We start from the raw sequence: 13,275 nt of genomic DNA, 5'->3' as shown, positions 1-13,275 counted from the left end.
GGTTTTAAGTGCATTCCCATCAACCTTCATCAGAAAATGAATCATAATGTCATTGCCATTGATGGTTCACATGACGTTATTGAGTATAGGTTATTATTGCTGCTGTGTCAGAAGTGTGGTGCAATGTGAAACATACTGTTTGGAGGCGGGAGGGTGGTAGAGACAGGGTATATCCATTGTGATTGTGATTGCTCACACTGTACTGTTATGGATTGGAAAGTGGCCAATGCATGTGGGTGTGTATAAAAAAGCAAGATAGGAAATTTATATTTATATGCATTTATTTTGCCATTGCCAACCATATATATATATATATATATATGGTTGGCAATGGCAAAATAAATGCACCCAACACAACCTTTCCACCCCCGTTTCCAATTTTCCTTGGTAATTGAATTCATGTCTCTCTTTTAGCTGTGAAGAGACTGATGTACAAGAGTAAGGGAAGCTGATTTATGTAATCTGTGTAAGAAGCCAATGATCGACTTTCTGTTACTATCACTTGATATCCTTATGGCTTATGGTATGTCGTGAACTATAACCAGGTTTATCTCTTGTGTGCACAGTAATCGTCTTCTTTATAATGCTTGACATCTTTAACCACATGAACCCTGGCGACACTATTCTGGGCATGTCATAATAGGCAAATATTCAACGAAAATATAGGTGAACATTGGGTGAAAATAGCTTATCGACAAGCTCACGTTGCGTTGCAATGTGGACAAGCTCACGCTGCGTTGCAATGTGGACAAGCTCACGCTGCGTTGCAATGTGGACAAGCTCGCGCTGCGTTGCAATGTGGACAAGCTCACGCTGCGTTGCAATGTGGACAAGCTCACGCTGCGTTGCAATGTGGAGTGAGCTGGTAGATCGGCTACCGTATATCCGCTATTTGACACACAAATAAGTATAATGTAGGGGTTTAAGTGGTTTAAGAGAGGTGTAAAGATAAAGCTAAGTTATCACTATGGGATAAAGTTGTGACACTTAAATAAATATAAAATGTCAACATCTGCATCTTTCACGTCATTCCAGCTTGGTGCAATACGAAAAATACATTTTGAGTTGGTATATTAATGGATGTACTGTCAAGATAAAGATCTCAATCTCTCGTTCACACTTCTGACTGTCACCACAAAATACCACCCGAGAGGATAGGATATCCTGCTTGAAATAGAGGCCGTCAGATATGGATTTTTCAAGGGCAAAACTGATTCTGATATTTTGAGGACAGGATCGAAGCCTAAGGCCCATGGGCTGACATATCAACCCATTTCATCTCTCTTTCTTGAAGATTCCAATATTCATAATTAATGAAGCCAACTCTACCATAACAGGGACCTGATTCCACTGTCTGCGCACGTGCCTTTGATTATAGACCGATTCACTTTAAATGCTTAGTATGAGGTATAACGTACAGCAGCCTTGTGTTCCTAAAACAGAAAGATTGGGTATTGGGTAAGACTGACCTTATGTATCTTTCAGGACCTTTCACTGCTTTGTCTCAACCATTACTCTATGGCTCTGGTCTCAGCCACCGCAGTAGATATTTTGACATTCGTTTTCTTTTACTGTTGGAGCAGCCATAAACTACACAGGTTCATCCCGATGTTCTGGGCATCTTTGTAATGTTAGTAAAAAGCAGGTAAAAGAGTAACGTTTGAGGCAGACTAACATCAGTCACTTTTCCATTCACTGTAGTAGAAGAGGTTTAAACCGCAGATATGACGTCTCCGCCTACAGGAAATACGTTGCCTGCGACCATGAGACCCGTTTCTGAATTGGTCTATAGTCAGGCATATCTATAGAGCGTCGCAGTCCCGCCCCCTACCAGGGCCCAGGAAATGTTTCTCCGTTCATTTTCCAAAGACCTTTTAAGCGTCATACGAAGCCAACTCGAGTCGTGACAAATCATGACAACACACACAATATTTTGGACCAAACAAATAATTACATAGAAGAAAAACAACAAAAAAAGTGTTGTAACCTGCCGTTTTGTTCTACTTTCTAATTCTTTGTTTGGCCCGAAGATTTTTGTTTGTTGTCATGATTTGTCACGACAAGAGTTGGCTTTGTCCGCGGCGTAAACGTCTTTAAATTAATACTTTCTGAAATGTCTATGAGGAAAATGAACGGAGAATCATTTCCTGGGCCATGGTAAGGGGCGCGACTGCGACGCTCTATTGTTTAGCATTTTAACATTTCAAGCTCTCTGAGCACTCTTTACTGACTGTTTAAGAGAAATATTTATATTTCAAAAGTATGAAAACAATTTGAATTACTCCGGATAGTTAACATCTTAACAAGCAAAAACTTTACACTTTGTGCCACGCTGTATCCCTGTACTTTTGCTGTTTGAAAAATCGTGAAAGAGTGAGAGCTATACTGACTGATTTAGAAGGCATTTGCAGAATACAGCGAGATGATAGAGCACTATATGGTTTACACTACAGCCTCTATATATATATATATATATATATGTGTTTGTTTGTTAGTTTGTTTGTTTATCTATTCCCCCAGAATCATAATGATCAACAATAATAATAATCAGGTATAAAGACCAGATACATCCCTGGATGTTATCACAGTGCCAAAGGTTTTTAGAAGTAATTGTACATTAATTTGTAGTGTTTTGTATAGTTCGGCTGTCTTGTCTACCTAACCTGCACTGACTTGCAGTCCTTACTTCATGTAACATCATGTTTTAAAGACCAGATCCTGAACGCTAAAGAATTCCTGCTCAACATATAGGCCTATATAGCTTTGAGCCAACAGAGAGGACAACATCCTGCTACAGAAAACAAACAGCATACTTCTTGCTCATACAGGGCTCCCTTTGTCACACCTGGATCTGAGGTATGTATGACAGGATTGGAAAAGGGAGGAATTTGGCAGTGATCACTGCGAAACCAAAGGCATATCTGTACCTGAATGCCACTCCTCTCGTTTCACTTGCTCCTATTCGCTTCTTTCCCTTTTCTCTTCTCTCCTTTTGCCAACATCATGGCCTTCACTGGGAAATACGAGCTTGAGAGTCAAGAAAACTATGCCGAATTTCTGCAAATCATCGGTACTGTATACATTTGCCAAATGATTCCTATAAAATTAGACTCGTTGATACAGATATTTGGAAGAGGAATTTGAGTAAACCTTTTCTGTTTTTTTTGTAATGCTTTTCTTCTAAACTAGGTTTAACTACAGCCAAGACAGATCATAAAGTGATAACAGAGGTGGCGCAGAAGGGTAATGATTTTACCTGGACACAGAGCATTCCCAACTGGACCTGGTCCAATGACTTTACTGCTGGCCAGGAGTGTGAACTGAAGACAATGCTGGGCCCCACATTCAAGGTGAGTGAATGGAATAATGAATCATTTCATGACAAACTACACTATAAACAAAATAAGTGGTACTTACAGTGGTGTCAATTTAGTAACAATTCATTTACTTAAGTACAATTTTGAGGTATTTGTACTTTTACTTCTACTCCACTACATCTCAGAGCCAAAGGTTTTACTTTTACTCCACTACATTCATTTGAAAACTTTAATTACTAGTTACTTTGGAGATTTTGATTGTAAAGCATACATTAACCACTTCAACCCATATACATTTCAGCCATTTGAAAATAGCCAATCTACAAGCTCACAATGCGACGCACTGTACGTGATCTTGTTGATCTGCTATTTTCAAAAGATTTTGTACAACTCCCATTGTGAAATGGGACATTCTGCAATACGACTACTTTTACCTTTATTACTTTCAGTACATTTTGATGCCGATACTTTTGTACCTTTACTTGAGTACATTTTGAATACGGGAGTTCTACTTGTAACGGAGTACATCTACATTGCAGTATTTATACTTTTACTTAAGTAAAACATTTAAGTACTTTATCCACCATTGTAGCCTACTTACATAATATGGTATGGTAAAAACACATTCCTTGTTTTGTCTATTTGTTCCACTTTAGGCCATGGTTCATTTGGACGGAGGTCAGGTTTCAATACAATTTCCACAATACCACTTCAACGCTGAGATCAAAGAAGACAAACTCGTAATGGTGAGAGCGAGAACCACACATTCACTGAATTACAAAGACATATAGTCATGTTGCAACAGTCTTTGCTAAACAACACTATCATACATTGAACACAAATAGCCTCTCTCTGGTTAGTGAGACTTTTGGTCTTACTTGGAGAGACAGCGAACTCCATCCTCGACTAACGGCGACTTCCGCGACGTCATCAATATCTGTGCAGTATAGAAATATGATACATTTTACATATCCTTGCTGTCGGGAGGAAACAACTTCAGTCCATTGTTGAGGGGTTTGTTTTTGCATGAATCAAATATATAACGTCACAATACCAACTTTTGGTAGTAGTATTGCTTTGTTTTCAAAATATATGGTTTTATTAATTTCCTGAAAAATGTATATTTTGGAGTTTTTAGGTGCTTTCTTCTCGACAGCAGAGATATCCTAAACCACTAGTGGTCTATTGGGGGTGGGGGTGGGGGGAGGGATAAATACAATTAAATACATTGTACATTGTACCTTTGTTACGTGCATCAACAATATGTTTAAGGGCTTGATGTACTTTGTTGTGTACGGTGTCGCATGGTGTACAATCTGTCGTTAGCGTGTAGTTTGACTATCCATCTATCAGGCAAATAAGTAGCTTTAAGATCCTTAACGTGAAATAAAATTGAATAGAAATGACGTGTGTCGTGCCTATACTAAATACATATGGAGGTGAGGTGGGGCGGTCCTTGAGGATTGTTCTAAATTATGGTAGTGGTCAAACACGTATAAAAGGTTGAGAACCTCTGTCCTAAACCATAGAGCGTCGCAGTCCCGCCCCCGATGAAGACATTTAAGCCTCGGACAAAGCCAACTCGGCTGCTGACATTTTTCTTTTATTTTATGTTCAATGTATTTGTATAGTTCATAGAGTTAACATAACTATAATTAAAGGCATTTGGAATTAAATAAAAATGTTGCCTTTCACGATTCCAATTGAAAAATAGCAAAAAATAATTCAGGATTTCAATTCAAATAATAGCAAAAATAGCCGATCTAGCGACATCGGCAAGTTTTGCTACGACAGTAATATGCAATGTGGCCCTCTGGAGTGAGTGTGGATAGTGGATCTCTCCATCGTCAAAGTTTACCACCCCTGCCCTAAACCATCTTTATACATTTCTGTTCCCTGTCATGCATTCTAGAATTGCGTAACCCCAGGAGAGAACGGCGTGACATTCAAACGGATCAGCAAGAGGATCTAACGTTGCAACTCCCGACATGTCCCGACAGAAGCGCTCGACACCCTCACTGAGCACACAGAGGGAGAGAGACAGAGGAGGCCTGCTCCTGTTGCATTCCTCTCGGTGTACAAATTGCCAATGAAAACATCATCAGCTCATTACTGTATGTTGTCTGTTTTAAAGTGCAACATAGAGTAGTCCTACATCGTTTGTATTGTAGTCTAGAACTATGAAACCTTTAAAATGAGCAAAGAATGTATATTCTCTCAATTAAAACACAACAGTATGAATTGTTTGTGGCATGCATTTGTGTAGAAAACATGCATGATTTGTGTAGAAACATGCACTTCTTTCTTTCTTTCAAAGCGGTCAGATCATCCAAACCACAGGTTGATGCTGCATACAGTATGTTCTTGCAACGAGTCTTGTTGTCCAGAATGCGCCTTTATCCAAAGATTTAACATCATATTTCACTTGAAATGTGAGATTTTTGGTTTGCTAATTCATAAAACGTAGGCTAAAGCTAAAGCTTTCATGAATTGGTATAATAAAGGATTCTGATTACATTATCGCCCAGTACGGTAACAATGTTGCAACGCTATAGTTATATAAACAGCTACATTGTTATAGCCTAATAATTGCAATTTGTGAATGTAACCACTATATCTTCTGGTTTGGTCAACTATTCATACTGCAATGTAGAAATACTCTGCATGTCTGGAGTTCAAAATGTACTTGAGTAAAAGTACAAAAGCATTGGTATCAAAATGTACCTAAAGTACCAAAAGTAGAAAGTACTCATTATGCAGAATGTCCCATTTCACAAGTTTTCAAACGTATAAATTGTACAAAAAATCATTTCAAAGTAGCAGATCTACAAGCTTGTAGATCGGCTATTTTCAAATGGCCGATATGTATAATAGGGTTGAAGTGGTTAATGTACCGTATGCTTTTGTAATAATAATCAAAAGCTTCAAAGTCACTATAGTAACTAAAGTTTTCAAATAATTGTAGTGGAGTAAAAGTACAATATTGCCTATATATTAGAAGTAGAAGTACAGACAATTGGAAATACTTCAGTAAAGTAAAAATCACAACCGTGTGAAGTGTGGGGTGCTCTTATCATCGTACATCATGTCATAAAATAGACACTATGCCTATTTGCTCAGACACTATGATGTAAAATTCTCCATTCATTGTCAATGGAAATGTAATGTTTGTGTGGACAAAAATAGACACTTAAGCCGATTTGCTCAGACACTATACGTAAAATTGTCCATTCATTGTCAATGGGAATTTAACATTTGTGTAGGACGAAAATTGACGATTTGCTCGTCCACATATGACGAAATTTCTCCATTCATTGTCAATGGAAATGTAATGTTTGTTGTAAGACAAAAATCTACACAAATAGCGCATTAAAAAAAAATGTACTTAAGTATAGTATGAGGGGCGCTAGCCCTTCTATGTCCAGCTTTGAGGGTTTGTGTAAACAAACATTGAAGACAAAAGTGAGGCCAGAATGAGATGATGTATGATGACGAATGAACACTTGCAAAGCCACTAAAGGTCCTTTGACCTGAGGGGGTGTCATATGATCTTTCCTCTTACCACACGGTGTCACTATTTACTCATTTGAGTGCATTACACTACAGTATGGATGTATGATGTAGGCCTACGTGTGTGTGGCAGGGACACAGGGACACATAGCCAGAGACACAAAGCTCCGTATAGGAGTGGTTGCACCACTCAAAAAGAGTTGACTGGAATGCCTGATAATTGGAAGAATATGGAGCCATAGATTGTTTAAGATACAGATACAATGAATACATTTAAAAAAACAAAACTGTAACCAGCTTCTTCCAAATTCAGATTTTTATACATGAAACAATGATGAGGATATCCAAGAATAAAGCTGCATATTTCCTATACGTTTAACTGACACCCAACTATTGTTGACTATAGAGTGGCGCAGTCCCGCCCTCTTTCAGAACGACGAGCGGCCCGGAAGATAATTTCCCATTAATTTTTCCCATAGACGTTTCAAAAAGTATTTATTTAAAGACTCGGACAAAGCCAACTCGGCTGCTGACAATATTCATGACAATAAACACAATTGTTTTGGGCAGAACATAGGCTATAATTAGAAAGAAAAAAAAGTTAAAAAAGTGTTTTTAATAGTATACCCTGTCCTTTTTTTATTCTGTCTAATTATTTGTTCAGCCCAAAAAAATCGAGTTGGGACAAAGTTGGCTTTGGCTGAGTTGGCTTTGTCTGAGGTCGTACAGGTCTTTAAATAAATACTTTCTGAAACGTCTATGGGAAAAATGAATGGGAAATTCTCCTGGGCCGCTCGTCAGGGGCGGGACTGCGACGCCTTATAGTTACGTGCTCATGCAGACTAGGGTCTCACTCACAACTTTCGATATAGCATACAACATTGATGCATGCTAGATGTAAGCAAGATGTAAGTGTCATGGCCGCCCCAATGCATTTCCAATGGAAGTCACATGGTTTGATACAACATTTTGGACTACAAGCTGTTGTATGGCTTTCGGCTGTGTTTCGACTGCCCCCCTCCCCCTCATACAACACAAATGTTGTGTCAAACCATGTGACTCCCATTGGAAATGCATTGCGAGCTTGCATCAGCTATACATCTCATACAACAAGCATACATCAATCTGTTGCGACCGTGTGAGTCGCCCCTAGGGTTCCCTTCAGTTGAACAGAGCAACAGAGACCACTGGCGCTACCAGGAGCAAGAGGCTAACAGCAATGCCTGGGCCGCCGTTGTTGCACAGGTCACCGTCACAGCAGGTTGCTTCTCTGACTTCCATGACTCCCATGTTGATATTTGACATACACATGCTCGATTCGGCACAGCCCATCACTTTCATCAGTTTGCCTTGACTCCCCGTTACCGCTGTGAACAACAACAACAACAACAACAACGACAAAACACACATTAGGCCTACTCAGGCCTAGTTCACACCTACACAACAAATGTTCGGTCCGTGTGTGATGCCTGATTTCTTTTTGAGTGCTGCTCCAATTCATTTTCAATGGGAGTCACATGGTTTGACCAAACATTTTTGTTTGATGAGGGGGGAGCAATCAGCAATCAGCGATCAAACACAAATGTTTGATCAAACCATGTGACTCCCATTGGAAAAGCATTGTGGTGCCCCAAAAAAACAAAAAAACGACCAAACATTGCTTGATTGGTGTTTGGTACGTGTGAATGAGGCCTTAAAGTTCTGCTATACTCATGATTTAATGTGCACACTTCCTTGTATGGTGATGCAACTTTATAATCTGAAGCAGCACTATAACTCCAACTTTGGGTAGCCCTTAATAGCAAAACAAACAACACCAGAGGGAGTTTCACAAACCACGTTCAACCCAGATTCAACAAGGGGTTAAATTAATTTCGCTCATATGCCACTACAATTTGGAAAGCCTACGTCCTACCAATAGCCGTTAAGAAATTTGAATGCAATTTGAAACTGCATGGCCCCTGCCAAATTATTTTGGGTGGTCCCCAGATAAATAAATAAAAACACTAGCAACTTGCAACTGCAACCCTGGCTGCAAAGATAACCTATATAGTCATTATATTACTGTCTGTAGGCCTATAGTCTAGAAAAATCTATGAACATTCTTCTGAGCTTATAGGAATGTGAAATATGTGCGGAAAAGGCCACATAAAAAGCCATGACCTATAGTTACCATATCCTGACATGCAGCGATCCTCATCCCCAGAACATGTTAGCTCTTTCATCTCGGAGCAGTCGTTGCCTGTGCACGTGTAGCACTTCTTCCCATTGGGTTGAGGGTTTTCTGGAACTGTATACGGAATACAATTTTGAAAAAAGTATACATAACATCGATGATGTCTTCAACCCTGAACCATACCAACAACAACACCATTCACATTCACATGTGGGAGCTGTCTTGTTCAACACACTTTGAATTGCACTTAATTGGTCTGTGGCACAGCTGAAAGTTATGCAACTGAATAGGTTTTCATAAATTGTCTTTCGGATAAGCGGTTGTCCAGAACCTGCCGATTTGACCAATAGGCCCACATAAGGCATATATTGAGATCCAGTTGTCGAGGAGTATCTTGATTTTGGTTTTATTATTATTTATGTATTTATTTTTGTCAGTTGGTATGTGATATGGCGTCTGCAATAAAGATTGAATACAAAATATCTTATACTATGAAAACCTGAATGTCACGTCACACCTCCATATATGGTCACGCCTTGTGACATCACGCCTCGTGACATCACGCCTTGTGACATCATGCCTCCATATATGGTCACGCCTCGTGACATCACGCCTCCATCTCCATATATGGAGCTGATCTGTTCTGACATTCCATATATTGATCCTTCCCCATCCATCCTTCCTCTTCGATGTCTCCCTTTTGACTGATACCTGTCCATTTAAACTCTAGACGGGCCCGCCCCAAAGTTATTAGTACAGCCGGCGAAAACTAGAGTTCTCAACAGGCCTGAAACTTAAGGCCCGGCCCTACCTGCAGGGCCCTCATCAAACCGTGTCAAGACACTGCCCCCGCTGCCACCCTTAGATCTCCATATATGGAGCTGACCTGTTCTGACATAAAAAATTCCTTCATTCCTAATGCCATTAAGGCACTAAATGATACCATGTCTCGTTAAACCTGTTTTTAATGTATTTGTCACTGTTGTCCTGCTTTTTGCCATGAACATAATTGTGTGTAGGCTAAGTGTTGTTGCTGTTTTTGCTGTTTGTTTGACCGAAGACAAATTTCCACAATGTGGACAATACTAACTAACTAACTAACACAGCAGATAGTCTGGGGGGCGCGCCCCACGGCCGGTTCAGTCTTGCTTCTACAGCTTCTACAGCGTCTTTTAAATAATGGTTGATGCTCTAAAAAAGCAGTGGTTCTCAACCATTGGTCCGGGGACGACCACCAGTGGTCCTTGAGGGGGTTCCAGGTGGTCCCCAGCTAAATGATGGAGTTGATAACCAAATGGACCTTTATAGAACCCTTACAGAATTTAACCAAATGGACCCTTACAGAACCCTTATAGAACCCGTACGGGTACATTTGGTTTCATTTTACACTCTCATGAGTTAGATTTTTGTTAAACATCAGCATTACTAAATACTTAATTTAGCCTGTAAGAAGTCTACACAATTAGAGAATGTAGAAGAATTGTTCTTTTGATCAACGTTTCCCTGTTATCTCTCCTAATGGTACCAACATCACTACAGCATGGAATGGTTGTCCAAAATATTCTTTGGTTTTTCGGGGGGTCTGAGAGGCTAAATGTCATCAAAATGTAATGGTGGTCCGTGGCTCAAAAGCCGAATAAATAATGGGCCTTGATATGAGATGGGTTGAAAACCACTGCTCTAAAAGTCTACTTTATACCATCACTGTGCACTACAGGCCTACTGTATAGGTATACTTACTTGAGGGATACATGTTGTTGCAGAGGGGGGCATCACTGCAGCACATGGCGTAGGCACGGCGGGATCCAACGTTCATTGAGCCAGTAGCACACATCTTATCTTCCATGCAGGACTTCATAGTCATATTCTTGCCACCTTTAAACAAACAGAATATGAGTCTCTGACTCTGCCAAATGATGTCTTATATTTGTATAGTATAAATGACTGTACTCTAGCTGTGACAGGTTTTGCCTCACAAAATGAAATAGTTTAATCCCCCATTACATACCCTCATACATGACAGTAGCTGCAGCACATTTCCCAGGGCATTCTTCTTTTTTGCAGGGTACCGCAGCTCCCGTGCACTTATAACATTTCATGGCATAGCCTATAAGACACCGGGAGGTATAGATGATCAGGTTGAAGTTTAATACTAATGTAAAATGTACACACAGCTTGAAATAATACCTAGTTTTTATATTAAAAGGAACGGACAAAATATGTTTCAGGCCCTTGGACACAGCTGTATGTTGCTGTTTTTCCCATGAGGAAGGTTGAGCAGCCCTGTTTTACTGCAGTGTTGTTTTTGGCAGCAAATTGAGTTTAGTCATAATAGTCTTTGGAATGAAACTTCACTTAGTTTTAAGTCATATATTAGTCACCTGGAATGTTTTAGTGTTAGTCTAGTTTTAGTCGACAAAATGTCATAAGAATTTAGTTGACTAAATGTACAGTTGATTTAGTTGACTAAAATGTATTTTGGCGGGCCTTGATGCCGTCGTAATGACTGATTTTACACAAGTACAAGTATGAAAATAGCCGGTCTACAAGCTCACAAGCTTAAGATCTGCTATTTTCAGCATGCAACCACGTGTAAAATGATTTATACTGGATCTCTTGTCCACTAATCCCCACAGTTTAGTCTAGATTTTCTAGATTGACGAAATTGCCAATATATTTAGTCATAGTTGTAGTCATCATAGGTTTTGTTTTCATTCAGTTTCCATTTAGTTTTCATCAGTGAAAAAAGGTAGTCGACAAACTTTTTCGTCATAGTATTAGTCGACAAAATCGACTAATATCGAACTGGAGCACAAGCTGATAAATGATCTTTGTGAGGTTCTCTTTCCTGATTGGATGAAATATGTAACCCACTTGAAAATATATTTTCTATTTAAGAGGGGGAGACAACTAGTCTCTATAGCAGTGGTTTTCAACCCTTTTCAAATAGGCACATTTTTGGGGGGTATTATTTGAGCCACGGACCACCATTTGATGAGATTTAGCCTCTCAGACCCCAAACTATTTTGTTGTCGTTGGACAAGATTTTGTCCACAATTCCATGCTGTATTGATGTTGGAACATTGGAGAGATAACAGGCAAACATTGAATTGTGTAGACTTCTTGTAAATTAAGTAATGCAGATGTTTAACAATAAAAAGTTAAAGATCTATGAGGGCCCATTTGGTTACCAACTCTCCATCATTTAGCTGGGGACCACCTGGAACCCCCTCAAGGCCCACTAGTGGTCCCGGACCACTGGTTGAGAACCTGCATTGGGTCGGGACCCATTTGTGGATCGCGGACACATTTTTGTGGGTCCCTTCATATTTGTTTCCTACATTTTGTTTTAAATGTGCTTGTTATTTTGATCAACGTTTGCCAGTTATCTCTCCTGTGGTACCATAATCAATATAGCATGGAATTGTGAACAAAATCTTACGACAAAATATTCAAAGTTTTGGGTCTGAGAGGCTAAATATCATCAAATGGTGGTCCGTGGCTCAAATACAGAATAAATAATGGCCATTGATATGAAAAAGGTTGAAGACCATGGGTCCTCAACATGGGTTTTTTAAACCACTTGAACTTGAACCCTATAGCATCTCTATTCTGGGAGGAACATTCACAGAGAATATAGCAGACAAAGAGCCGACCAAGTGCAGAGGCAATGGTCAAGTAAGTAAGTAAGTAAGTAAGTAAGTAAGTAAGTAAGTAAGTAAGTAAGTAAATAAATAAATACATAAATACATAAATACATACATACATACATACATACATACATACATACATACATACATACATACATACATACATACATACATACAAAATAAATAAATAAATACTTGCCTTTCGGGAAAAGCATAAACCCAAGGATCAGTACGAGCAGATGCATAGTGTTGGGGAGGGGTTCAAATGAAAGACGGGGACAGAGAGAGATAGCTTATTTTAATGAGTCACCACCCAGACTCTTAAGAGACCACACCATTGGTCAACCGAAAAAAGAATCACAACAACCGCCAGAATGACGACAGACGACAGACCCAATTGCCGGTGGTATAGCAATGATTTGGGGAACTTTCGACAGAACAATGGTGAGCAGAATGGGTGTTGAAAGCAGCAATCCTCATCATCCCCTGCATGCCACCACAACATAATAAAAGAATGTTCACATACAGTATGTAAAATGTGTACAAATTATACCTGACACAGTGAAAAAGAGTTCTCAGTCCTCAAATCATCATCAACACTATGAGTGCTGTTCTGCTTATA

General features: G+C 39.4%; 2 protein-coding genes across 2 annotated transcripts; one reads left to right on the top strand and one right to left on the bottom strand.

The window, feature by feature from the left end:
- The first annotated feature begins 2,779 nt into the window (after positions 1-2,779).
- Positions 2,780-5,558, top strand: LOC306923636 (gastrotropin-like). Its single transcript, XM_079501840.1, has 4 exons — positions 2,780-3,070; positions 3,190-3,350; positions 3,974-4,063; positions 5,230-5,558. Exons 1-4 carry the CDS (start codon positions 2,932-2,934, stop codon positions 5,287-5,289), a joined length of 450 nt encoding a protein of 149 aa, XP_079357966.1. The 5' UTR covers positions 2,780-2,931; the 3' UTR covers positions 5,290-5,558.
- Positions 5,559-7,747: 2,189 nt separating this feature from the next.
- On the bottom strand, positions 7,748-12,989 carry LOC306925323 (urokinase plasminogen activator surface receptor-like). The gene is made up of 5 exons (XM_079504096.1): positions 12,853-12,989; positions 11,012-11,110; positions 10,744-10,878; positions 9,001-9,117; positions 7,748-8,194 (listed from the first exon to the last, which is right to left on the bottom strand). Exons 1-5 carry the CDS (start codon positions 12,896-12,898, stop codon positions 7,989-7,991), a joined length of 603 nt encoding a protein of 200 aa, XP_079360222.1. The 5' UTR covers positions 12,899-12,989; the 3' UTR covers positions 7,748-7,988.
- Between the last annotated feature and the right edge of the window lie 286 nt (positions 12,990-13,275).

Source organism: Electrona antarctica (genome assembly GCF_951216825.1).
Source record: "Electrona antarctica genome assembly, chromosome: 1".
Classification (NCBI taxonomy): Eukaryota; Metazoa; Chordata; class Actinopteri; order Myctophiformes; family Myctophidae; genus Electrona; species Electrona antarctica.
The sequence above is the reverse complement of the archived record's forward strand: the minus strand, read 5'-3'. Positions and strand labels throughout refer to the sequence as shown.

Excerpts from the sequence above, each read along its gene's own strand:
- LOC306923636 (XM_079501840.1), top strand. The coding sequence starts at position 2,932 with ATGCCACTCCTCTCGTTTCACTTGCTCCTATTCGCTTCTTTCCCTTTT. Across the intron at positions 3,071-3,189 it reads CGAATTTCTGCAAATCATCG|GTTTAACTACAGCCAAGACA; the intron begins GTACTGTATACA and ends CTTCTAAACTAG. Across the intron at positions 4,064-5,229 it reads AAGAAGACAAACTCGTAATG|AATTGCGTAACCCCAGGAGA; the intron begins GTGAGAGCGAGA and ends CATGCATTCTAG.
- LOC306925323 (XM_079504096.1), bottom strand. The coding sequence starts at position 12,898 with ATGCATCTGCTCGTACTGATCCTTGGGTTTATGCTTTTCCCGAAAG. Across the intron at positions 11,111-12,852 it reads GTTTATGCTTTTCCCGAAAG|GCTATGCCATGAAATGTTAT; the intron begins GCAAGTATTTAT and ends GGTGTCTTATAG. Across the intron at positions 10,879-11,011 it reads AGCTACTGTCATGTATGAGG|GTGGCAAGAATATGACTATG; the intron begins GTATGTAATGGG and ends GTTTGTTTAAAG.